This window comes from Mastacembelus armatus, chromosome 11 (genome assembly GCF_900324485.2).
Source record: "Mastacembelus armatus chromosome 11, fMasArm1.2, whole genome shotgun sequence".
NCBI classification, from domain to species: domain Eukaryota; kingdom Metazoa; phylum Chordata; class Actinopteri; order Synbranchiformes; family Mastacembelidae; genus Mastacembelus; species Mastacembelus armatus.
In genome coordinates this window covers 14925852-14951759 of record NC_046643.1, presented here as the reverse complement: position 1 = coordinate 14951759, position 25908 = coordinate 14925852, and the positions used below count along the sequence as shown (strand labels likewise).

The 25908-nt window shown below is 41.4% G+C and overlaps 4 protein-coding genes and 1 non-coding gene across 7 annotated transcripts in view; 4 read left to right on the top strand and 1 right to left on the bottom strand.

Annotated features, from left to right (window-relative positions):
• ash1l (ash1 (absent, small, or homeotic)-like (Drosophila)) overlaps nt 1-4377 on the top strand; it is a 28387-nt gene extending 24010 nt beyond the window's left edge. The window contains 3 exon segments of the mRNA XM_026301096.2: nt 45-211; nt 770-1208; nt 1941-4377. Of these exon segments, the coding sequence (XP_026156881.1) occupies nt 45-211; nt 770-1208; nt 1941-2032 (698 nt within the window). The 3' untranslated portion in view covers nt 2033-4377.
• A 706-nt stretch (nt 4378-5083) lies between these two features.
• On the top strand, nt 5084-12085 carry lrrc71 (leucine rich repeat containing 71). 3 transcript variants are annotated; one of them, XM_026300441.1, is made up of 17 exons: nt 5084-5233; nt 5862-5900; nt 6044-6112; nt 6383-6490; nt 6645-6720; nt 6826-6900; nt 7084-7152; nt 7293-7452; nt 7539-7622; nt 7766-7840; nt 9587-9691; nt 9796-9859; nt 9954-10024; nt 10126-10152; nt 10238-10346; nt 10660-10751; nt 11267-12085. In XM_026300441.1, the coding sequence occupies exons 1-17, from the start codon at nt 5161-5163 to the stop codon at nt 11384-11386; spliced, it is 1416 nt and encodes a 471-aa protein (XP_026156226.1). In that variant the 5' UTR covers nt 5084-5160; the 3' UTR covers nt 11387-12085. The 3 variants fall into 3 exon arrangements, with proteins under 3 accessions (XP_026156226.1, XP_026156225.1, XP_026156227.1); XM_026300440.1 differs by having other exon boundaries at nt 5978-6112; XM_026300442.1 differs by lacking the exon at nt 7766-7840 and having other exon boundaries at nt 5978-6112.
• A 698-nt stretch (nt 12086-12783) lies between these two features.
• Nucleotides 12784-15141, top strand: rps27.1 (ribosomal protein S27, isoform 1). Its single transcript, XM_026300663.2, has 4 exons — nt 12784-12835; nt 13365-13473; nt 13588-13698; nt 14907-15141. Exons 1-4 carry the CDS (start codon nt 12830-12832, stop codon nt 14933-14935), a joined length of 255 nt encoding a protein of 84 aa, XP_026156448.1. The 5' UTR covers nt 12784-12829; the 3' UTR covers nt 14936-15141.
• On the top strand, nt 14499-14627 carry LOC113127026 (small nucleolar RNA SNORA35). The gene has a single exon (XR_003295368.1). It is a non-coding gene; the product is annotated as a small nucleolar RNA SNORA35 (small nucleolar RNA).
• On the bottom strand, nt 14945-21000 carry LOC113126574 (small conductance calcium-activated potassium channel protein 1-like). The gene is made up of 10 exons (XM_026300662.2): nt 20509-21000; nt 19298-20201; nt 18822-18917; nt 18383-18670; nt 17598-17719; nt 17179-17320; nt 16937-17047; nt 16264-16391; nt 15741-15810; nt 14945-15616 (listed from the first exon to the last, which is right to left on the bottom strand). The coding sequence occupies exons 2-10, from the start codon at nt 20153-20155 to the stop codon at nt 15386-15388; spliced, it is 2046 nt and encodes a 681-aa protein (XP_026156447.1). The 5' UTR covers nt 20156-20201; nt 20509-21000; the 3' UTR covers nt 14945-15385.
• Between the last annotated feature and the right edge of the window lie 4908 nt (nt 21001-25908).

The window sequence follows — 25908 nt, the reverse complement described above, 5'->3', positions numbered from 1 at the left end:
TTTCAGCAGTTCTTGGCTAATACAGTGGACTTGTCTTTATTCAGGACGTCCAAAGGGCGTGAAAGAACAGGATGTGTACATCTGTGATTACCGCTTGGACAAGTCAGCTCATCTGTTCTACAAAATCCATCGTAACCGCTACCCAGTCTGCACCAAGCCGTATGCCTTCAACCACTTTCCCAAGCGGCTCACGCCTAAAAGAGACTTCTCGGTGAGAGTGATGGGGGTCCTTACAGGGTGGGCTTCTGTACAGGGGTGTGTTATTGATTTCTAAACACTAAAAGATATTTTTTAAATTAGAGGTAATGTTACAACCCAGGGCACATTTTGCCTTGGCAATATATCTTGTTGACAGTGTTTACGCTGCCTGCAGCACAGTCACAGGTAGAGGTGGGACTAACCAGATACAAATGAGAAAAAGTGCACCTGCTTATTGTTAGTGATCCAAACCACAGAGTAAGAGCCTGCAGCCACAAACCACATCTGAAAACTGTTTGGCTAATTCTGCCCAATGTGAATTGTAATGGTAACAGACTTGTTAGAAAAAAAATTGTTTTAGACTGTAAGGCTTAAAGCAAAGGACAACATGGATAAGTTTCACTGCATTCAATTATTTTAAGTCTGTCTGGAAACTTAAGTGAAGGTGACTTTCTAAAACATCAACTGCGTTGCACTAATTTTACTGCCCATTTGCAAACCCTAACTATGAGTTACATGAAACCTACATAAATGCTATGTAACCCAATTTGTATTTCAACATTTTTCGTAGCCTCATTATGTCCCTGACAACTACAAGAGAAATGGGGGCCGCTCGGCGTGGAAGAGCGAACGACCAAAAGGAGCTGGAGGCTGCGAAGACGACGCCTCTTCATGCGACCGGGGTGATGACTTCCCACCTGAGGTGGAAGACGGGAGAGGAGCGGAGGATGAGATGGACATGGCTCCAGAGGATCCTGACATTCTTTCAGCGAAGTCCAGAAGAGTGGAGCGAGAAGGGGAGGGAGATGATGATGAAGAGGAAGAAGCAGCACTGGAGACTGAGGAGCACAAGGAGCTGGAAGAGGGATCCACTGAGAGGATAGGAGAGATGCTTGAACTCCCGGACTCCTCGCCTTTACACCACCCAGCGCTGAGTAGACGGGAGGCCCAGAGGGAACGGCTCAACAAAATTCTGCTGGATCTGCTGCACAGAACTCCCAGCAAGAATGGTGAGGGACCGGGAACAAAGCAGGGGGGTAGGTCAACAGATAAATGAGGGTTGACATTTCAGATTCTTTGCTGTGATACATCATTTAAGCATAATAAATTTCTCATTTTTTGTGCATGGCAAGTTTGAAATTGGCGCAAACAACTGTTCATTAGAGGGAGGGTCATGAAGGAACAGCAAAATCTGAAATTTTCATGTCATTGTTCATAATTTTACTCTACTTTTTAGCCTTCATTTAACAGGTAGCTCAGTTTTTATTTCTGCTCTGTCCAGGCCTCTTCCTGACACGCATCAGTTTGTTTTCACTGCTGTCACCAAAAAACAGCTAGAACCACCTTTTGACATTGACTTTCAGTGACTCATCTTTGTTTTTAAAGGATAAGTGATACACTGTAATAAAATCAGTCAGTTGATCCTACTAATGAGCACAGCTTATTAAAACACAAAGTATCACCCAGCCTTATCATTTAAACACCACATCTGCAGCGGCTTCACAGCAAAATCCTTCCAAAGGCTCCATTATGCCATGACTTTCAATGCAAAGCAGCTGCAGGAAGTGATGAGAAGCTTTCCTGGCCTTTCTGTTGAAAAGGGCTAGCAGATTTTTGTGCACTTTGAAACATAAAGCCTCAGTTACATTTGCCTACCTTTACTGCTGCTGTATATTTGATGTGTCAGCTGTTTCTGTTCCAGCTCCTAATTCCCCATCTCCCTTTGTGTGTTCTTCCAATAGTCATAGATGTCACTTATCTCCTGGAGGAGGGTGCAGGGCGGCGACTGCGGCGAAGGACGCTCGGATTTGGTGATTTTGTGGGGAGAAAATGACGTTGCTATGTGCCTGTCAAGCACACTGCCTTCCACTTCTCTGAGCAGGGGGCAGAAAATGGAGAGACAGCAAAAAGGGAAATGAGCATTGTTGGTTACCCAGCCATTAAGAACCACAATGTATCCCTGGGGGCCTCTTCCACTTTACCTCTTCCAAGACTGTCATCTCATTTTCGAGAGGGTGGAGGGGGTTTGGAAGCACTGACTCCATGGCAATTTCAGCTTTTCAAGTGTTCTTAAGGAACATGAAGAGAGAGCTGATCCAGACTTCTTGCTTATTTAAGTAGTATGATGCAAAGCTTTTTTTTTTTTTTTTTTTTTAAAATGAACATAGGAGAATTAACCCATGCACTTAAATACGTTGAACTTTACAAACATGGGTAGATGAATTCCACTAGCAAGCATCAGCAATGAAATAAGTGGTACTGAATGATAGAGGGAGGGGTGGCTAGTCGTTTCAGTCAGTAGGGATATGAATGCTGGAGAATTGTGCCCCCTAGTGGGACTTAGCTGCAATGACAAAATGTAACTGATGAGAGAAGATCTGTGCTGGGATCATTGGGGGAAATGGCATAGAAGAAATGCAAGTTGAGCGCTGGGCTCAGATGCTGCTCATGAGGAAGAGAGAACGAGGATGGTGAACTGCACTTTTGGTACCATGGATATTGTGAAGCTCTGTAATGTATCTATAATGAAAACACACTAACACTCTCCCAGTATTGGATGATGCAGTCTGGAAAAAAAAAATTAAAAAGCCTATTATCTTTTTCCTTTTATACTGTAGTAACTCGTTTAGGAACAGAAGAGGCCAGGGTGTGTTTGTTTTTAGATTAACAGGACGGGAGGAAAGGATGAGCGTTCGCTTTTGTCAAAGTGTCTTGTTGAGGTTTGAATATTTTTTATTTTCTTGTGAGGCAGTCAGCTTTGCCCCTTTTTTGAAGTAATGTTATTCACCAGCTTAACTATATCAGGCGTGCGGGGGGACACCGGCTTTAACTGTAACGCCTTACACAGCCGTGCTCTTCGACAGCCTTGCGTAGGAGTGTGTGCGTGCGTACACACCTACTGTGTGTCTGTAGTCTTGCCAGATTTCTTGAAGATATACCTTTTTAGAAAAATAAAAAAAATAAGGGCTTGATGGCAATTAACAGTTTTAAGAAAACTATGGAAAACAATACTTAACATGAAATGTATCGTGATGGTCATATTTTCTTATATTCTGTGAGATGGATAGGGTGTTGTATATTTGGGGGGGGGGGACTTCGATTTTTTTTGGGGGGGTCTTTAAACTAATGTCCCTGTTTGCCATGGAGAATGTTTTAAAAAGAAATTGTGATACTTGAGATTTCTTTTTCCCCCCAAATGTCTCTGCTAAAAAACGGACAAGCTGCAATGTCCCAGCTGACAGAAATGACAAGAATGAGACACTGACTGATGGAGAGAGGGAGGGAACAGGAAGCTGTACAGTGCCAAGTTATGTAAATATACACACTTTACATTGAGGAGTGTCTCCAAAAGCAATATCTTAAAATGGATTTTGTTTATTATTGTACTGTACAGGACACAGCCCTAAATGTATTATTATAATAATGATAATATTATAATTTCTTCCGTTTGTATTACTATAATGAAGACACTTAAGCTTGGAGGAAAGTGTTTTTTTTTGTTTTTTTTTTTTGTTTTTTTTTCGTTTTAATGTCCAGAAAATCTCACCGAAACTGTCCTGACGACATAAAACTTAAGCTGAGTTTTGGTTGCCTATAAATGAAATTCGTCTATGTACTGCATGAGCGAGAAGAATGTCTAACAGACAGAGAAGGCATTGGGACATGACAGTGACTCAGCGATGACACCTTTGTCACTGAATATTGTTAATAATATTACTTTTAAGGAGAAATGTACTCCTTGTTTTTTGCTGCAAAGTGTTGAACACTAAAAAAACAAACCAACATAAAAATGTTAAGATATTTTTAATTGGTGACAGAAGTAAAAAGTAAAGCTGTCAGCCCAATATCATGTTATTTTTGTTTTTCTTTCAAATAGGAAACGGTTCTGTTTTGTGATAGCAGTCATTGTATAATGCTTGTACTTGTATTTGTGTGTTTTGTGTGATTTGTTTAGTTACTTTTAGACAATCACAAAATAAGATGCAAGCATTGTAAATGGCAGACTGGTGGACATTTTGTGATGTGTACAGTTTGTCAAAAAAAACTTCTTCCACTCGTTAAAAGTTTGTAATTATGATTCTTAAGTCATGAAAAATGCTGTTGGTTTTTACTTTTTGTTTTATATTTGTTTTGGTTTGTTTGTTTTTTAATAAAAAGCACTACATTATTGTGAATACACTTGAGGCTGTTGTGCTTTGAATACTAAAAATGTGACCGGATGTTCAACTTGTGTGTCCTGCTAGTTTATCACTGGCGGGGTTGGGAGTGATCTGAGAGATTTTATTAACTTCATGCAGGAATAGAAAGAGTCATCTAGTAAAAGTGGAGATGTGGGGAGCATTTGAGACAGCAATGCCAAAATTAACACGTGGGCTCGAGGTGTTACAGCATGGCCACTCATTTATCATCATCTCGTTCCCATTAGTCTTAATTTGGCGCCTGGATTTGAGTGGATTTTAGATTTACAGATACAGATGTAGTTCTTCAGTGAACATGTGGAGCAAAATTTAGATGGTTGACTGCAGACATGGAGTATATAAATTCCTTTTGCTGGCGACACAGACGACATGCCTGTTAGGTAGCTAATAATTCATGAAGCCACACAGCTGATAGATGAATGGAGATGACGGGGGGGGGGTCTGGTGTAACCAACTACCTGTCCCGTCCTTTGTTTCAATGTTTTTGTTGCCATTTACTACTTTACTACACGCTGACGTTCCTTCTCAGCATTTCCACCAACTTTAAGTCCAAATTCAGTACCAATAACAAATGAAGACTACAACCGTATTACTCTCTGCGCCAAACAAAACTGGCGATTATTTACAATATTTCCGACGCAAAATCCCCCAAAGTCTCGCGTTGAACTCATGGTTGTCATAGTAACGCCAGTGACGCTCAAAGTGGTTAGCTGCACAGCCTTAGATGATAAATCTCATGAGCTGGATTTAACTTGGGGACGTAATGTCTAGGAAGAAACAAGGAAAAGACAAAGCAGAGAAGGCAAATGCTGAGGATGAGGTCTCGAAAAATTCAGGTTAGACTTTCATTAGCATGTTAGCAGCTGTGCAGCCCCGTCCGTGTTAAAGCTTGGCTAACTAGCTAACTATTATGTCTCTACATCATTGATTCAGCATTCACACTATTGTGTGTATACTGTGTCTTCATTTTTATTCTTCCGTAAGTTTTTCGGTCGCTAACTCCTTCTGCTTACTGTGTTCTAGAAAGACCGTTCAGGTATCAAAATGTTCAGCTTTTTAAGGACATTTCTGCTTGTATTCAACTTTTTATAGCTTTTATACCTTTTGAAATATTCATCTTTTTTCAAATTTTTTGTCCCATTGGAATGAATGGAATGTTCAAATCCCCCATACTTTGTCCACCATTTCACCTTTAAATTGGTCAGAAGGCATTAATATACTAGTCTTGTATTCAGCCTTTTGATATCTGTTACGGTTTTTGATTCATTTGTAAATGTTATAACTTGGTCACACATTGTCAAAGGGGAGCACACAGTAATGCGTCACATGGCAGGGAAATGGGAAAATGGCATTTTAGCAGGTGAAGAATCTTGATAGATGAAAAATTTAAAAAAAAAACAAAACTCATTCACTATTATTTTGTCACAAGCAGCATACGGTTAAAACTTTTGTTGTTGTTTTTAGGACCCACCACAAATGAAATATTGCCTGCTCAGATCTTTGGTAAGTAACATTATTACAATGTCTTTGATAACAGCTGAGAGTTATATGGTTAATGCTTTAAACTCACCATCCCACAGATGAATATCAGTGCTCAGGAAATGTGAAGATTGACTTCCCTAGTCTTTGTACTCTTCTGGACATAGAGCACATCCCAGCCGTCAGCTCCAAGCAGTCTCTTTCCTCCACCCCTGGAAATGAAGAATTGGATGCAGGTAAAACAAAATGCCTTCTAATCAGAACAGCTTTGCACTGACAGAGAAACAGACAGATTTTAAAATATTTTTTCATATTTTTCAGAGTTTAGTTTTTAGTGAAAAGTTCAAGATTCCAAAAACTTGCTGTATATGGAAATGTGAACTAAAGAGAATGAGACAACATTAAGAACTAGGAACATTTGCTACTCTGGAAATGTAATGTACAATATAGATCATTATACAGAATTAAAAATAGTTAACTTATAATTAACATAACTGTACCTTCAGAGGATAGGCAGGACCAGATAAACACTGCACCCTCCTGGTTTAAGCCTTGCCTCCAAGTGGAGCTGGAGAGTGAAAACCCTCTGAGCACCAAGAGTATGAAGATTTCTGGTAAGAAAAACACACACACACACACACACACACACACCCCAGATGTTCATACCATACTTCTCATTGATTCATATTTACATTTGACAGTTTCTGATCACAACACTGATCCCCTGTATTTGATGTCACAATATAATTTAATGTTTTTCATAAATAGGATGGAAGGTAGATGAGCAGATTGCCAGAGTGTTACACAAGATGCTTCCTTCCTTGAACCAGCTACAGAGCCTTCAGTGAGTAACGAGCTGCTGGGTGTGCACTCTTGTTACAGGGAAAAGGGACAAATGTCAGTTTTTTTTGTTGTTGTTTTTTGTGTAATCTTATCTACTGTGTTGGAGGTTCTGGCAGGCAAGACTGACAGATCCAATGGTAAGCTCCCTCATGAGCACAATATCTCTGTGCTCCAACCTCAGGTGAGTGGATTCTACTGACATTCTCAGTTTGAGTTTTCTACAGTAGGTCAAACTCAGTCTGTATTAAGGAGTGGGAAACTGTATTTGAGAGAAAACAGGCAGAGAGCATGCTGCAGTATGCAGAACATTATCAGTCAAACACTGACAGTTAGTGACCGATCCCATCCTATCTGTTTTTGTTAGGGTTGTGAAATTAGAAGGCAACCCTCTTCCACAGCAGAGCTACCATGTTCTTCTCTCTCAGGACAGCACGTGAGTCACCAAACAGTTACATATCTCACATACTAGTACACAACTTTCTCAGATAAAACTTGATTTGCATTCACACATTCCTATACACACACAACAGACTCACAAACATGCCAGATTCATGTTGTGTTTCTTTGGTCAAGCCTCACTCACTTGTCCCTGCGGAATAACCGGATAGGAGATGAGGGCGCCCGTCTGATCGGGGCCGCTCTCTCCACACACAGATGTGCTAACAAGAACATCATGTCACTCAACCTGGCATTCAATTCTATCGGTGATGCAGGTAGTGCACATATCGCAAAGGTATAACCATGAACAGACTACATATTGCCCCTATATGTTTCACCTCGTGGCTGCCGAAGTGTTGCCTTCATTCTGTTTTGTTTCAGGGCCTGCGGTTGAATCGCACCTTACTCCTTCTATCACTATCCAACAATCAGATTGGAGACACAGGAGCTGCTCATCTGGCTGCGGTATCAATTTACATTAAAGGTTTAAATCTGAGAGATAATGTATTTAAATCAGTGGTTAAGTTGTTTTAAATTATATTCTGCTTATTGCATTATATTATGTAATATAATATAAGGCCTTTGCTGCTCAATCTTTCCACTTAAAGATATTTGGCGAGTTTGCTCTAACTCATGAAGAAGTTGTGGAGAGGAGGAAGCTGCTTCTAGAAGGAGCACAGTCAGTAAGTGCAGCAGTGCTCCAGTTATCAATTCACAGCTAAATGTGCCAAAGGTTGGGTGAGCATTAATATAGAAGCCATGTGTTCGTGATTAATGATGTTTTGACTAATATGCTTTTAACTCCTACGCTCACCCAAGCAAAGAATAAATACTTGGCAGCTTGATCCAGGCTCATATCTACATTGGATCTACTTAGGCTAAGCTGCATTGGCTGGCCCTACTGGTTTGATGCAGATTTATCTGAATGCTGTGGCTTACTCAGGAGGTTTTCCTAATTATCAGTGTCTACAAGTCCTACTACTAGTTACCAGTTATGTCAATGATTGACCACTCTCATCAGATACTTGGTAGCATGAACCAGCCCCACATCGGCATTGTATTCACACATTAAAGCTGCAGTGACTGGTCCAACTGCCTTGATAGATGGTTTCATCAGAGCCAGGCCTGCTGAGTTGTCCAACCACCATCACTGTATAACTCCACTAATCTCACCAACAGCAACTACTTAGCAACCACTCAGTGAATTATGGGTCTTGGAGGCAAAATGAATTTGAGTGAGTGTGAGAATGCAATGGGTTGCCACCCTCTCATTAACTAACCATGCTGATTAGTATGCTAACAGTTGTCAAGCTAATCAACATACAGAGGTGACCAAACAGCAAATGGCATATTTAAGCCAGCTAGCATGCTGGGCTAATTAGCATGCTACCAGCATGCTATGCTAACCAGTAAGCCACCTGATCCATCACATAAGCCAGCCTGCTACAAACACTTTATTTTGGCAACCCACCAAACAAAGCAGCCACACCTCTGCAGCTATTTCATGTTAGCAAGTAGCACATCACACACACATCTGTTAAAAGCATCATGAGCTCACACTACAAGTTGTGGACTTACCTTTCTTTGGTCCAGTCACCTTTCTAACCCACAGCCATTTATCCTAACTGGCTGCAGCGTTGGCCATGTTTTTCACAGCCTGCTTCAGGCCCTGCCCAGTTCAGTTAAATTACAGCCAGTCTTCAATTGGCAGACCCCAGGTTTCCAATCACACTCCTCTGTCTCTGTTGCCAACTTTGTATAAGTATTATCCTCTCAACGGCCATTTTTACTGCATCCTCCAGTGGCACCATCAGCTCCACAAACTACACACAAGAGGTGGTTCTTGTTTAGTGGCAGCTGTATCCAAAGGGAGTATTTTTTCTAAGTCTTCTTGTTCTTGTCAGTTCCTCCCTGCCTTCAGCTTCCCTGAAACATGCCCATTCAAAGTCGTTTGCTTCCTGATTTTTCATGAACAAGTTCCTGTCTTGTTTCCTTTTCGCATCCAGCATGTTTACCTTTAGGTGCTTACTCTCAAATTCTGCAGGTGTATTGGCTTTGAGACAGGCTTGTTTTACACCCTGAGAGAATAACACCCAGTCTACCTTAAACCTAATCTTCATCCTAAATACTAAACTCTCCTTTTGAAAAACATGGTTACATTACTTTACATTAGGATTACTTCAGGAAAAAGTCATCTGAGTGCAGATCTGTGGATTAGTAATCAGGGCACAGTTATTTTAATGTTTTTTTAAAGGAAATTTAATTCGGCCTGTTTGTATTTCAGGACCTTTATTTTAAACCATAACAAATAACATCAGTCCAGTTATCTCTAAGCAGGCTCTATGAGTTTCTAAGCTAGCTGTTATTATTATTAACATTATTGTAATTTGTGTGAGCAACCTTCTAAAAAACACTTTATAAATCTGCAGCCATGTCTCGAGTATCACCAAATCCCCGCTGACCAGCTTCACTCATCCAGCAGCACATCATTGAGTGTCAGTAAAGGGGAAAGCAAAAGTGTGACCAAAAAAAAGGTAAGATGCCCAAGTGTAAACCTGGCAGCAAAAGTGAATCTGTGGTGCATTTAGTATGTTTTGGTTTTTGAAAACATGTGTTCTTGGTATTTTTTAAAATACAGGAAGCATCTAAAAAGGATGAGAAAACTGCTGTCAATAAGGAGAACCCAAAGTCCAACCAAAAATGTAACTGGTTTTGTCCCAGGTCAACACTTGTTTCAGTATCTCTGAAAAGAGGAGGGTTCACATTTTCATGGTTGTCTTTTTCAATTGTTTCTAGCATCTGATGTAAAGGTGGCTCAAATTAAAAGTGCCAACCCAGGAGGCAAAGACAGACTATCTTCACATGAGGTACCAGAAACATTTTTCTCATTCTGTGGACCATGTGAATCCACACATGCACACGGCAATCAATTGTTTTTAATAATTTACTTTATTTTTTTTTTCTGCAGGATTATTTAAGCACTGCCACGAATGAGGTTTGTTTAATTTCATTTTTTGTCTGATTTGAAAACACACTATGCTGCCATGCACTTGTTTGCTTTACTCCTACTCCACCAACAGGCGGAGTTAGTGGAGACAGTGAACCCCCTTCTGGGCCAGTCTGTGCAGTACAGGGACGGAGAGCTCTTTCTGCCCGGAAACACGACTCTCACCTCCCTCAACCTGGCAGGTCAGTCACTGCAGTGTATTCACTCCAGGTCCATAGAAAGGTTCATTCTGTAAACCTTTATCTCTGACATGATGGTACATGATGTTGTTTTTAGATCACATTATGTTTTAGAGATTATATTTTGTTAATTGTAATTTGTATAAAAATATATATTTAAGTGAATATTGGACATTTATTATGGGTCACATTAGGTTAATGACATCTTGACTTTTCCATGTTTCTGCACAAAATAAATAACAAGACCTTATAAAAACTTTTGAAGATTATAAAAAAAATAATAATTAAAATAAAATAGTTATGTTTATGTGTGTAGGAAACAGAATTACAGCGAAGTCGCTGCCTTTGTTCCTGACATCATTAGAGATGCAGGGTGAGGGAGGAGGCCTGCTGCGTCTCTGTTTGCAGGTGTGTTTCACACACAAGCCGATTGTGTCTGTGTGTGTGTGTGTGGGAATCTGAGCACACTTCAGTCTATTTATTAAATTGCATCTAACCCTAAAGGTAGAAAGATTATTAATGACTACTGCAACCTAAACAATAATTTTGCTTTATTGCTACTTGACATTTCTGTTTATAGTTTTGGCCATCATTCAGTAATAACATTACACTCTGGGTAACTCTTGAGGACACAGCAATGTTGTTTCAAATTAACTACTTTTTCCTGTTATTGTCTATTAAAGTAGATTTTGAATCAATCATAATCTATGGTAGTCCCATGTATTTCTATAGTGTTCTTACTTCCACTGGAGAGAAACACTTTAGTATATTGAACTCTTAATTATATTAATCATGATATTAATGTAGGCTCCTAGTGTATCAGGGATTGACCATAAACACATCAACTTTTGATACAATCTAGTTGAGTGTGAGTATAAATATGATTTGTATGATGTTTAATCTGTTTAATCTTTGTTTTTCAGAGAAACCACTTCCCACCAGAGTGTGAGTCCTATGTGAGGATAAAGGAACTGATGGCATTCTCTGATCCACTTGAATATAACAGCTCTGAGCACAGGGAAGAAGGGGGCAGGGGCTGTTGAGAGAACAAACATCTACTTTACAGGCATTTTTCTTTGTTGTGTTGTAATAAAAATAGATGTTTTTCTTAAGTTGTTGTGGAGATGAAGAAATTTGAGAATTAATAGTAATGGTTTGTGTGTCATGCACACGAGGAAAGTGTGGCACATAAAAAGCCAGATGCTTTGACAGTGACAGTTAATCAGGCCCATTTTACTGCTTTGTTTTGTTCACAGTCAGAATTTACACCAAGGACAGCACAGCCAAATACCAAGTACTCCATATAGATGAACCATTGCTATCATATCTTGCAGTTGTCAGTTGACAGATTACATTACTACAAACTTCACCAGCTTTTGAGATTTGCCTGTCAAGTTAAACTTGTATGTTTCAAAGTTAGTCTGTTTTTTTATGAGACTCCTTTCTGTTTCATCAGTTTTATTGCTAAGCTGCAGTGAAGGAGCTGCCACACAGAGGAGTTTCATACAAAAAAGCAGTAACTTCAGTCCCTCTTCTTTTGTCTGTTTGAGGCTGATTGAGATATCATATTTAACCTTGAATGTTTTTAATGACATCTGCTTTCTCTGTGTCTGAATGTGCTTTTATTATGCCTGGCTGCATTCTTTGTACACATATGTGCTTTTGTTTATCCGACCTTGCTTGTTTTTCTCTCCTGTACTCAAAACAGATTTTAATCCTGATTGAATAAAAGTTAGATACAATCACTGGTTTTGGCCTAAAAAGGGATCACTTCATGATCACAACTGTTAAAACATACATATAGGTATGTTAGTACTGTAAAAGGGGCTTGGTTATATTTACTAACTTTGACTGGCTCTCTAAGGACAGAGGTTGTCAGCTGCTTGAAGTCCTGAACTGCCACCAGGGGGCGTTTGGAGGAAATTAAAATATGACCTTGTAAAAGTTGGTATCGATCCGATGCCAGGTAAATACAGGACTAATCGACGATACCAATATCAATAGTTTTTATGTGCTTTAGTGTAGGGGAGATCAATGTTGTGTCATGAGATGTCAATTTCCAGGACAGATTTTAATTAAAGTCTTTAGGCAAATAAGAAGCTTTTATTATTATTTTTAATTACTCTAATGAGCTGAATCTCCTCGTTAAAATGAGAACGTTTTTCTTCTGATGGCAACAATATGCTTCTGAAGAACGTCCGATATGAGTAAAATATTATTTTTACTACTATGAGTAGGCTACCTGGTTATTCTTTTCCTCTCTATTGGACTATATGCCTCTGTGTTTATCTAACACACCAAAATTATGTCTATACCTTTGCAGGATCGCTCACCTTTAGCCTGAAGAGGCGGAGTCTGACCTCACCAATATGGCCGGCAGTCGTGTTCAATTCGTCACTTCCGGTTCGTACTCAAAGGAACCGTGCATATGAGCTCTTCGCTTCCGGGAATGCGTCCTTTTCGGCAGCGGCTATTTCCTCGCCAACATGCCAGTGAGTATCGACGGGCCGCTGAAATGGACATTTCTCCCGTTTAGTCCACAGCTGCGGAGACACCGGACAGCTTAGTGTTCACGCGAGAGTGTAGCGATTCGACTGGTGTCAGTTTTAGCGCCGTTCGTGGCGTTTTCGTGTCATTTTTGACGCAAATAATTGTGCACTTTTGAGCGCATTGTGACACAAGATGGCTGCGCACACACCGCAAACATGGAGCCAGTTTAGCGGAGGGTTTGAACGGGATGATTACATGGAAAACCTCCCGTTAACACTCGCTATTTCCACTAGACTGCTGATGTTTTCAGTCCTTTACCACCGATCCCTAAAAATGTGAAGAATTAACCGCGATCGGTGAAAATGCGGATCGCGGGTTAACGTTACTAATCCAGGCTGTGTAGGCCAGACTGAGCCTAGCAACATTAACACAACATTTATTACCAATAACCTCTGCTTAATCCGTAAATTTGATCAATAAGTGATCAGAGTCTGATCGGAGACACCGTTTCCTTTTTTCCCTTCCATGCAGCTCGCAAAAGACTTGTTGCACCCATCCCCCGAGGAGGAGAAGAGGAGGCACAAGAAGAAGCGTCTTGTTCAGAGTCCCAACTCTTACTTTATGGATGTCAAATGCCCAGGTACATGTTTTCTTCCTGCACACGCACCTGATCCATACTCAGGCCTTATCTGACTGGTGTGTCTTTGGTAATGTTGCTTTGGGATTTAACTCTTGTCTTGTCTGTTTTCTCCAGGATGCTATAAGATCACGACTGTGTTCAGCCACGCTCAGACGGTCGTGTTGTGTGTGGGCTGCTCAACAGTTCTGTGTCAGCCCACTGGAGGCAAAGCACGTCTCACAGAGGGTCAGTATTCCCCCTGCAGCACACACATCACCAGTCTGTAGATGCTGTGTCCAGAGCCACGGTCTGTAGTTGAATTGTATATATTGTTGCAGCCCAGTACCACATGGAGTGTGACACTGGGCTGGTGCTGCAGGTGTCCTGCAGTCAGAGGCCATACACACATTTAGCTCAGTTGCTTTCTCTCTTTTTAACAAGTTAAATTTAAGACTCTAACCACATGTAAATAGACGGATCATGGGATTAAAAGTTATTGATTCATGTTTATTTTCTAAAATCAGTGCTATAGTAACTAGTCTGAGTCTAATGATCAACTGAAACACCACAAAAAAGACTGCAGCACAATCCACTGTCACAACAATCCCAGATACAAAAACATCTTAACACAGCCTGTGGCAAAAAGAGGTCATGTGAGACTTTAGTATCTAAGGCCAATCATTTGAGACCTGAATTCAGTGCTTTGAGATTTTTAAACCCGAAGTTTAACAATCTGTGGAATATTTATTGAGCCCAAAACCGTCACAGTACTGAGCCCATACTTAGTTATGACTTACTCACGTTGTGCAGATTTCACGTTGTGAACTGGCCTTTGTCGTCTCACACTTGCATTTACAATAAAGAAATATTTCATCTGGTGTTGAACAGTGGGAGAAAACAAAAGAACAGGATGAATCTCCAGCACAATAAAATCCAGATGCTAGAACTTTGTGCATGACAACCAATCAGGACGCAGTTTGGAGCTGTGTTAGTCTTGTAGGACAAATTTTGCCATTTTTGCCAGATCCTGAAAGAAAAAGTACATACTGCACTGTCAAGTGACTGGACTTCCTCTTTGTGGTCTTCCAATCTCATTCCAGTGCCAGATCAACCTCAGTTTGCAGAAGGGTTGAGCTAGACCACTGGCTCCCCCCTTTCGAAGGCTGAGAACAAACATTTACTCTGTGCCTACAGTATAGCATGGCTGCGAGGCTGCTGGTGGCATACCTTATTTAATCTCCATCTCTCAGATTTCTGTGCTGTGTTGGTCAGTGTTGCATCAGTGACAGTTGCACAGCATAATGTCGGCTGTGGGTTAGCGATATTGACCTGGTCAGTCACGTGATGGAAAATGGTGACTCTTGTTTGAGCACTACAGCAGCGTGTAGTGCTTCTGTACTGTAAGCATGTTCTTTTGTCCGCAGCGTTGTGACTGTCATTGTCTCCTCTGGCAGGGTGCTCATTCAGGAGGAAGCAGCACTAGCTGTTCCCACTGGAGCTGAAGGGGAGAGGAGGGGATGGACCGGTTGATATCAGCGTCTCGACTCAGCGGTCTGGTCGGAAACGTGGCCTGAAGACGGGCTACGTGGCAGGTGTTTTTCCACTGTTCAAGTTCACAGATCAGTTGTTGCTGTAACTCCACCCTCCAACCCTGTCTCTCTTAATAAAATATTGTTTTGGCTAAAGGAATAGTTTGTGTGTGGTTACTTTATTGTTTCAAGGAAAAGTGTTTTCTTTCTGCATTAGGGTATGTTAAACATTTAACAGTCAGTAATCTTTACTATAAAGTATTACAGGTTATAAACTCTGTAAGTCTGCATTTAAATATATGAATTTTTTTTTTTGCTAAATAAGAAAAAAAGTGCAGTGTTTACAGATAGATAACTGACAGGAGAGGAAGCCCTCAGTACTTCATCAATCCCTCAGCCTTTTTCTACCTGTCACTTCCACTCACACCAGCAGTCTCTTTCTTCACCTCCCTCTCCCTGAGCAAGTGGCGGATGGAGGAGTTCTGTGTGGACAGGGTGCTAGACAGGAGTGGCATCAGGCTCCTGAAGCCCTCCCTCAGCTCCTCCACATGTTTCTCCAGGCTGTGGATGTGTGTGTCCAGTTCCCCCCTGCAGCCCTGCACCTCCGACAGAACGTCATACATCAGGTTCTGCATCTGCATTTGGGTTGATGTCGGTGAGAGAGAGGAAAGGGATCGAGGGACATTAGACGCTACTTTGCTGATGTTTTCACTGAATAGGGGGGAAAAAAAAAAAAAAGTGTCCACTTGCCTCTCTCACCTTGCATAGATCCACCAATGTGTTACCCTGGTCTGCAAGTATCCTCTTCTCCATCTTTACACGACGCAGCCTGGAGACAAAACTATTTAGCTTTAGGTGTTGCCGGACAAAAATACTCACATTATATAGTCACCACAGTCTGAATTTATGCCCCTAATTTTGTCATTTGCTTCAGACAACTGTGCAGGCAGGACATAATGTTTTAAAATACATTCAAAGATTTCCTTTTAAAAGTGGACAACATTTGGACGGATTATTGAAAAATCACACGTCAGTCAATTATTACTGACGAAAAGGAAAGTACAGGGCGAGTTGATGACATTCTTAAAAACGTGAAAAATGTATTGCTTAAAGTGTTTAAGCACCACAGGACAGCAAAACCAGTGCCATTTGATCTAAAAAGTACTAACAGGCGCTGACTGGTTACATGTGACTGTTATTATAGCATGAACATGTTGCAGCTAAAGTGAAAAAGCTGTTCTTCCTCGCACTGTGACTTTATGTGAAGGTTAAAGAGTCTTACTGGTGAATGGCCAGAAGCAGCTTCCTCTGGTGCATGCGGACTCTGGTGTGGTCTCTCTCTCTGGACAGCTTAGTGTGTTTATAGATAAGCCAAGTCTCTCTCAGCACATTTGCTGCAGCAATTTTTATCTAGTGAGAGGGTGTAGAAAATCACTCAGGAGTTATTTTACATTTACATAACCTCAAAGGGCGGTCATTTACTGCACATCTTAAACAAAATCAACATTATGTAAACAAGCCAAAGTACTATAATATTTTTTTCTTCTTTCCAACTTTTTTCCTATAAAAGGAGATAAAACACTGAACATAGAGTAACATAATACTTTAATTGAATTTTCCAATGGAAATTCTCATTTTGGCCTTTTCCTTAAAAATTGTGTCAATGTCTTAAAAGTGACACAGCATCCAAACAACAAGATATGATGGTGTTATATTATGTGCATAAGCTGATTTGTACTGAAGCAAGGTCAACTTATTTTATCCCATTAGTGGATTTTTATTTATTCTTGGAGTATTCTGATGCCAAGTGCTCGAATTGAATAAAAAGATTGTCTGTCTGTTGAGTAAAATGAGTTGATATTTGGAAAGTGGTGAAGACCTTTTTTACTTTTTAGCCCATTTAATTAACATAAACATAAAAATTTAGCCTGACCAGGGGAAATGTTGGCATTTACCCTCTTGGAGATGTGGGAGTCCATCATAAAGTTGTGAACATGTCTCTCTGCTCTGGTCAGCTCTAGCTTCCTGGCAACCACCGCAACCACCAGGACAGTGCAGCCTGCTCCCTGTCAGAGTCAGAGATGAGACGTTTATATTTCCATTCAGAATCTGAGCTCAGCCGTTAAGTTTTTTTCCCTCATTACAGGGAAAACTATGAACCTTCTGCTCTTTATATGTCAGTGCACCATGTGCTTACCATTATCCCAGTGAGGAGGCAGATGCTGCGTCCACAGTAAGTGTGAGGCACCACGTCTCCATAACCAATCGACAGGAAGGTGACAGAGATCATCCACAAGGCTTCCATGTAGTTGCTGCTAAGGTCTCTGTAGTTGTGGTGTCTGGAGGAAAGTAGAACTGGTTGATATGTAAATGAATTTACTGCTTGACATGAATTTCCTGCAGATTATACTTGATCATTTTCAGGTTTGCTGCTTCTTTGCTCAACTTATCTGATGAATAACAAGTGTTTACTTTCACATTAATGATGCTTTCCGAGGATTTGTGTTGCAGTGAAAATATCTGGCAGTATTTTGAAATTAAATACTAAATATAAAGGCGTTGAGCTCCTTACACACCAATGCACGTTCTGCAGGAGATAAACATGTCATCACATACCTTTCACAAACATGTAAGCCCCACGCTGCCACAATCCACAGAGAAACGCTGAAAATCATCAGCACGGTGCCGGGGTAGGTGGTCATTAGTGTTTTCCCCACAAACCGAGTGTTGAAGTGTATCTGAAGATCACAAAGGGGACACATTACGTCATAATTTTGACAGGAGGTGCTGACTCAGCCAGACTATTTAGGATAGCACCTATCAGATTACAATTATATAATACAGAGGAGATGAGGGATAAGAAAATTTGTTGCTGGCTGTCAATCTGGCTTGGTACATGGATAGTAGGTTTGGCATTGCAGAGGGGAGACAAAGGTCATTTCTGTCACTTTTAAATAGCATTCATAAGGGAAGGGATTAGCCAGGTGATATTATCAGCTATGGAAAAGAAAGCAGACAAGCCAAGGAGAGCCAGCGAGGGACATAATCAGCATGCGAAGCCACTGGGATTCATGAGAGCGAAACTATGATAGTCACACCTCAAGTGTCACACGTCTACAGACCTCTCGGCCCACCTAGACATAAGACATAAACAGATGTGCATGAAATGTTCATAGAGGAAGCTTAGCCCAAATCATTATCCAAAATGTAGACTAATATCCCCTGAATCATGTCCCATAGCGGGTTGCTGCCCACTGCCTCAGTTTTTAAAATTTAACCAAAATTGATTTAAAGTTCACTTTTCTTTTGAGTTTGAATGTGTTATGATCTCATCATAGTACTATCCAGCCCAGTGAAGTCCAAAGCCAGATTCTCAAGGGAGCCAACGGGGGACCTCCCACCTTGTTGAGTGCTCCGATACTGCGGGATGCGGTGTCAGTGAAGAGCCGGCTGTGCAGCATCATGGCCCGGCCCAGCAGGTAGAGCCGTAGGAACATGGGCAGAGCCAGGACAATCTCCAGCTCCGTCTCTGACAGGGACAGGCGAGCTGTGGTCTGCTTGAAGTATGCCAGCAGACCCACTGGATAGGGGTGAATGGCCACCGCTGCCAGCTCCAGCAATATCAGAGCCAAACGGTCAGTTGTCATGGCAATCCGCCAATCCTCTGCACCAATGTCATGGACATAAAGCTACCAGAAAGATGGGAAGAGTGTGTTACTGTAAAACCGACCACTGTAAAGAGCTGGTATAGACAAAATAGAAATACTCAAAATGTTGTTTGTTTCCTGTCTTTAAAAGTAACTGAATTCATTACAAGTAGGTGGGACTTGGATGCGTTACCTGCACCTCACAGCAGTGGTATGCGACAATGAGGCAGAGGAGGACGACCGTAGAGAAACTGATGACGGACTTAAATGCAAGAGAGTATATGGAGCTCTGTAGGAGCACACACAAAGACATCAGTGTCAGCTGTGTACGTACATTTACTTAATGAACATGTGATCGTATGGACATGTAGTACATTTTCTTGCAGAGGCTGGTAGATCAATTCTTTGACTTATTTTTTACTGCAGCCCAATTTTCTTCTTTTCACAGAATACAAATAAAGAAAATTCAAAATGAAGTTAAAGGTGCACTGTTATTTTACAAAATGGGATTTTCAAAGCTGCAAGAAAAACTAATTATGGGCTCTTTTAATAAAACCTCATTCACAGTGTATTATGGATAGTGTGATTTTTTTTTTTTTTTTTTTATTCTTGAAAAACTTCTGTACCCATATCTCTCAGCGTATTCTGGCTTTCTTATTACTCCCTGACCTTGCTGTAGACACTCCAGGAGAGCTCTGTCTCCATCACCATCATCACCACCCCAAATATTCCCACCGCCAGGGCACAGTCGTTCAGCCGCTGCCTTCTCAGAAAGAGGGCCCTCCTGTGGAGCAGTCGCCAGCCGATGTTGTGGGTTTTCCAATACTGATCATCCTTGGTGTTCAACTGACGTTTTGGACTGGGCTTAGGACTGGGACTGGAGCTTAGACACTCTGCTCCTGGCAACAGGCCTTTGCCCCCAGGCAGGTCCTGATGATAGTGGGACGTCTCACTGTGTGGTGGGATGTCATCATCTTTGCTGGTGATGATGATCTCTGGGAGACCTTGGCGGTCATGCATCTCCAAAGAAACATTGCCTGATTTGCGGTGCCCTCTGCCCTCAACATCCATGATGTCTAGATGTGACCTGCAGGGGCCCTTATAGGGTGACGCACAAGGAGAAATGGGGATGTCAGTGAAAGAGGTGACTTTCTCCTGGAGTCTGTGAGGGCCTGTGTTTTTGGCTTTACACTGGTGATTTCGCTCCTTGTGTACTGGATTTTGTCTACTACCCCCTGAGCATTTCTCACACTTCTTCTCTTTGCCTTTGGCCTTGTCTCCCCTCCTGTTGGAGCGAGGTGATGGTGTGACATAAAGGTGGCCGTTGTATAAAGGTGTGGTCGCCATGGCCTGGGTTCTGTCCAGCCACACCATGTGATCAATTGATGTTTGGACTGTGTGGTGTATCCCACATTGTGGGGAGCAGGTCTGAGGTGCTGGAATCATCCTTGGTGGGAGGAGGGGGCACTGGTCCTCCACCTCGTCTCCATCCACCACTGACAAGTTCATAGAAGGGGAGTGCTCCATGGTGAGAGGGTTTACAGCTGATGATTCACCAAATCTTTTAAAAAGACTTGAGCAGAAATGGCAAGAGAGAGGGACAGATGTTAGACAAGACCACTGAGACACTGACTGCATTTTAAATAGATGAAAACAACATTGTGATTGTAACTTAAATTTGTTCATGTTCATTTTTCTTCTTATTCTCAATTGTATTATTTTTTCTGTAACATATTTAAACTTAATAATCTCTTGTGTCTGTCAAATCAATTGTTAACATTCAGTAATGAAAATTAGTCAAAAACTTCACATTCAATTCACTGCAGTGAAAACTAATGTTAAATTACACATTTCTGTAAATGGCTTGTATTTTTTCTTACCTTTTCAGTGAGGTTTTACAGTCTACATGGAATCCCGCAGGGAAAAAATGGCCTCAACTTCTTCTATGTCAACAGCTGCTTTATTTCTCAAAGTATTTTAGTATCACTGTGCAGATGGTCCTGAAGGTCACATCTGCCTGAATCAGAAAGACACCCTGTTGACGCTTCCAAAGACTCAAATGCGTCACTTTCATTGAGGTGACATTCAAAATTAAACACAGTGAAACACAAATCAATCCGTAACACCAACGAACCCCAGCATGGTCAGATCAAAATATTCCAAATGTTTCCACGATGCATTTATGAATGTTCCAGCAGTCCATTAGCAGACTCAGCATCACAGAGCCCCTCCTGTAGGTTCAGGATGCGATCATGACCTTCTCCTGTATATGATGATATATGAGGTAAATACCTGTGGGTATCCATTACATTTTCAGGCATTTATTCCTTTATTTGGCCATGTTTCCTGCCTTACGATTGTCCACCATCAGGGCGTCTTCCTTAAAGCTGCAGGGGCTTAATGACTGCAAAGATTCTAGGTTGCAGATGTTACATGGAGCAAACGCAAAGAAGGAGTCATCTGTCAGGGTTGTTTCAGCCGGGATTGGCAGATTTCATCCACCGTATGTGTGTGTGTGTGTGTGTGTGTGTGTGTGTGGGCGTCTGCTTATACATGGTGTCATAAATCAACCTGAAATGATTTTTACAGTGTGATAAAAATGCTATTATATCACTTTTCCAATGTAATTTCATCAATTGGTGTCATTATTGTCATGGAGGAATTATACAAACTTTTTTTTTTTTTTTTAAATAAACGTAATCTGCAGAATGATAGTCTCAGTATCAATTCAGCAGATTAGTATCACAGATTAATCAAGTGAGTCAAATATCTGATACTTATGAGCTTATGAAATATCAAATATGTCACCCTTAACCAAACAATATGGACAGAGCAGGGTGGAGTATTAAGCATTAAAGTCATAACAATGACATTCAGCATCATTTATTTATCTAAATCCTTGTGACAGATGGGTCTACAGATAATAGAGCTCGCGCCAAATGGAGAGGTCCAAGGAGCAAAGAGTGGGCGGAGCACATCCGGATACTATCAGGATGAAGAACAGCATTATCTAATCTGAAGACAACACGTATTTAAAGAGAGAGAGAGAGAGAGAGGGAAAGGAGGAGGGTGGTGCGTGAGCTGAAACACGCTGGTATTTTGCTCAGCCCGTATGATTTTTACTTCCTCAGACATCCCTCCAGATGCAAAATAGATTAATTATGCTAAAACTACTCAGTTCTACTCTGAGACTTAGCCAGATGCTGCTGTCTGGATTTTTTGTTTTGATAGTCTGCAGGCAGGGAGCTCCCAACTGTTTATGCCTCAGTGCATGACTGTCAACACCAAACCCTTGAGGATGCTATGTTGCAAATATACAGATGGTATCTCATATTTTTGCAGAGAACTAGATTGTAAAATACGACTGTATGACTGAAATATGGAGCAAAATCCCTGCAGGATTGACTCCACCTCAAAGATAGTGACTACAAATGTACCTAAATAATGTCACTTTTTTAATAACAAGATGCTCAAAGGATATATGCACATCTGCAAAGCTTCAAATTAATTCCAGCCTCCAGCCAAGTGCTTGTAAATCCTGGCTGCTGTAGCTGGTATCTAAGTATGTCAATTCTTCTTGCCTCTGTGGCCAGTAGCCAGCACATCTTCAATTAGTCTCTTCTACTGCAAATCACCCTTTGGCTGCTAAGATACTGAAATTAAACTGGGATATTTTGAATCCATTAATTGCTGTGGCTGGCAAATGGCAAATCAGCTTCATGCCCCGAATTGCGCTGAGTGCCAGTTCATCTTCTCGTCAGGGTATTAATTGCTTCAGTCTGATCTGTAGGGAAGCATTGTTCAAGAGATAAACAAGTCCTGATAGGGTGCAAACAGTGGTAGCTCAGTTTTGTGTTTTAAAGGTCACAATTAGGGTTCAAGGAATAGTTTGACATTTTTGGGAAATACGCTCATTTGTTTTCTTGTCAACAGCTAGATTAGAAAATTGATACCACTCTCGTATGTGTCCCCAGGATGTGATATATTAACATTGATACTGAAGTCACAGAGCTAAGCATTATTCTTAAATGAATATACATAACATAATATAAACCACCACGGAAATATAACTGATAATAAATGTGTTGAAATTGTACCAATATGCTGCTTTTGACCATCATCTTTGTGGGATCAGCCATCAGAATGAGAAATGGGATCAAGATCTTTTTAATTAGGCAGAAAACAGTGTTTTTAGTGCATTTGGTTAGAGTCTTTAGTGTTGTGGAAAAGCCTTTGGCACAGTGACATGGTTTGGTTTGGTTTTGGAGTTACATGGTATTTTTCAGGGCTTAGCTCTGTGACTCACATGTCAGAATAATATAGTTACAAAAAGTGGCAAAACAATTAGCTTTGCATAAAGACAGATCTCCTGGCTCAGTCCAAGGACAGCTCAATCTGCCTACCAGCGCCCCTAAGACTCCATCACATAAACCCGACTAAAACCACAAATTGTAGTTTTAACACTTTGGCTTCTTGTACAAATTAAAAGGGAAAGTTATAGCTTAATTAGGGAGTTGTAGAAGTGCTGGTACATGGATTTTATTTCATTTGGTTATTGCGAGGCTAGTTGTTCCCATATGTTTACAGTCTATATGCTACTGCTAACCATCTCTTGGCCATAGCTTCATAGAGTACAAACATGGGAGTTAGTGTGGCAAGGCTACGTCAGCTGCCACTAGCACAACACACCCTGATCTCTGACCGAACGCTGAAGACTGAGCTGTGTTGTGGATACGTTGCCAGGTTTTGACAAGAAAGAAGACCGGGTTGAATAAAAGAAAGTATTTCTGGTTCTGCTGCATTGATTTTGATCCTTTCTCAATAACACTGTCCATTATGAGTCAGATAAGGTAATAGCACAATGTCTTTGAAGTTGTCTTTTAAAATTTCACAACATAAAGTTTTAGTGGATAACCGACTGCGTTTGTCAGCTGCTCCATGGGTTGCTGTGACAGGTTATAATTGTCTGTTAGAAAAGAACTTAATTCTTCACTTAAGACACTCAAGACAAAAAAAAAAAAAAAAGCCCACTCTGACATATCGGATGTCACGGACGAGTGGATGTACGTTTTGGTTTTGTCAATAACACCCTATTAGGTGCAGGGGACGTGTCAGTGGAGGAGAGGGTCTAATCCAATCAGTGGAGTAATTAAAAACACACAGCAAAGCAGCACTGATGGCTGATGGCTGCATTGTCAGGGATGGCATTCAGCATTTAGCACAGGGAGGAAAGAGCTGTAGTCATGCCAGGTCAGGGAGATAGCCATCACTGCTGCTGTGCAATTAGACTCACAATCAGGACCAACAAAATTAGAAAGTAAAAGTGATCTGTGGCAATATCAGCCGCATATTATTGTACACACGAGGTTCATAATCCTCATTCTCTTCTTCTGTAACTGGAACTATCAGTGATGTGGCACTGAGTCACACCCTGTTCGTCGTTGTTTCATTCATCCCTCTGTGTTGTTTCCTGACTTCTCTTTATAGCGTTGGCTCTCAGTGTCTCCTAATTTCATTTAACCCAGTTTTTTACTCATTAATTAACACGATCATCTCACTTCTCCCCCAAAAAAACTCCTGCCAGTGTTGCTGAGTTTGAGCCACCATGCAGTTGGAAGACAAACCACCAGATGTCACCCACACCTCAAAGCCTCCAAACTCTTTTTATGAAGCATAATGAATTTTGTTTTTGGCACTGTGTCACACTAGTGCTTGGTGCATAACAGTGGAAGAAGCTTTTCTTTTCTCCCAAAAAGCCGATGTCGATTTTGCACACATGTAAGTAGTAGTATTGCAGGAATGCAGCAGCAGCAACAGGATGCTTCTCATCTGATGACAGTGCCAAGGCACATAGTGTGTCCTTGCTCCATGCTTGGTGCAGTTTTCTCTGCTTTAACTGGCGACTTAGTCATCCTTCTTTTTGCCTCCGATGGCCACTCTCCATCCTGTGTGTGCAGCCGAGCATGAATCTGTAGCACAGCAGCGTTCTGATGTGTGACAGGCTGCCTTGGAGAGGGGTAATTCCACCGGGCAGTAGAAGTAATAGGGTAATCTATTATATGCTCCAACTCTTTCTTCCTCGTTTCTTGCCCTCCCCATCCTCCTCTCCTTCCGTCTTTGGGTTTCTCGCTGCCTCTGCCCTTGCATCAGCATTTCGTGAGGACAAATCAGAAGAAGAGTTTAACTATGCACATTCTCTCACATCCCGCCTGCAGAGCCCAGCATTTTCTCAATTAAACTGGAGTCCTCCTGTCCCGCTGATTCAAAGCTCACCCCCCACTGAGTGGGAAAGGCTCATACACACATGCACAGGCATCCACGCACACACACGTGGGTTTCAGACCAGCAGTGTGTGAACACAAAACCACTGTGGTGTGTTACCATATCTGTGACCAGCTGCCATATAGTTTTGACACATAACATTCACTCTCACTCTCACTCTCACTCTCACTCTCACTCACACTCTCACTCTCACTCTCACTCTCACTCTCACTCACACACACACACACACACACACACACACACACACACACACACACACACACACAGTAGGAATATGCAGGATAAAGGGGATTAAACTGGATAATTATGAGAAAGTTTTAAACAGTAATTCAGCCATTCCAACTAGAAATGAAAGGGGGACTTCTAAGAAATAAGAAATTATGAATAAATGAACAACCTACAACTAATAATGTTGAGACCAGTTCAGGAATTTTTCTGTTCCCCTCAACTCATAGTGCATGTTTTGTTGCACAAATTTAATATATAACATGCATTAGGTTTTGGGAAAGGCTACTTTTGAATCTTCTTTAACCAATTCTCCATTCATGTTAGCATCATTTAAAATTGTGTGTTTCTGTTCGGTTTAATTAGGTCTGTCACTGTCAGACAACTAAAACTCTCCTTCCTCCACCTTCTGCTCTTCAACCCTTTCAACCCCACCACTGACATTTTTCTCTCTTGTGCTCTTTTTTTAGTCCCACCTCTCCGAGAGGCAGGGAAGCAGAGGGCGAGAGAGAGAGAGAGAGAGAGCGAGCGTGAGAGAGAGAGAGAGAGAGAGAGAGCGCTCACAGCCACCATCTCTTCCTCCTCTTGCGCTCCCTCTCTCAGCTCCCTTCTCTACCAGCACACACTCTCACTCCTTCCCGCTGATGCTGACTGGAATCAGACCGGGGGATTTCCAGCAGCTTCCTGAGAGTGTCCTACCCCTCCTCAGCTCCCTCCCTCTCCAACATCCGGAGCTTCTCCTCTTCTGCATCCTCTTTTTTTCTCTTGCTCCT

Coding starts and splice junctions, on each gene's coding strand:
- lrrc71 (XM_026300440.1), top strand. CDS start 5,161: ATGTCTAGGAAGAAACAAGGAAAAGACAAAGCAGAGAAGGCAAATGCT. Junction 5,234..5,861: donor TGAGGTCTCGAAAAATTCAG/GTTAGACTTTCA, acceptor TGTTGTTTTTAG/GACCCACCACAAATGAAATA. Junction 9,692..9,795: donor AAAGTGTGACCAAAAAAAAG/GTAAGATGCCCA, acceptor TTTAAAATACAG/GAAGCATCTAAAAAGGATGA.
- rps27.1 (XM_026300663.2), top strand. Junction 13,474..13,587: donor TATGGATGTCAAATGCCCAG/GTACATGTTTTC, acceptor TGTTTTCTCCAG/GATGCTATAAGATCACGACT. Junction 13,699..14,906: donor CAAAGCACGTCTCACAGAGG/GTCAGTATTCCC, acceptor CTCCTCTGGCAG/GGTGCTCATTCAGGAGGAAG.
- LOC113126574 (XM_026300662.2), bottom strand. CDS start 20,155: ATGGAGCACTCCCCTTCTATGAACTTGTCAGTGGTGGATGGAGACGAG. Junction 18,671..18,821: donor ACCACTGCTGTGAGGTGCAG/GTAACGCATCCA, acceptor TCTTTCTGGTAG/CTTTATGTCCATGACATTGG. Junction 16,392..16,936: donor ACTCCCACATCTCCAAGAGG/GTAAATGCCAAC, acceptor CCCTCTCACTAG/ATAAAAATTGCTGCAGCAAA.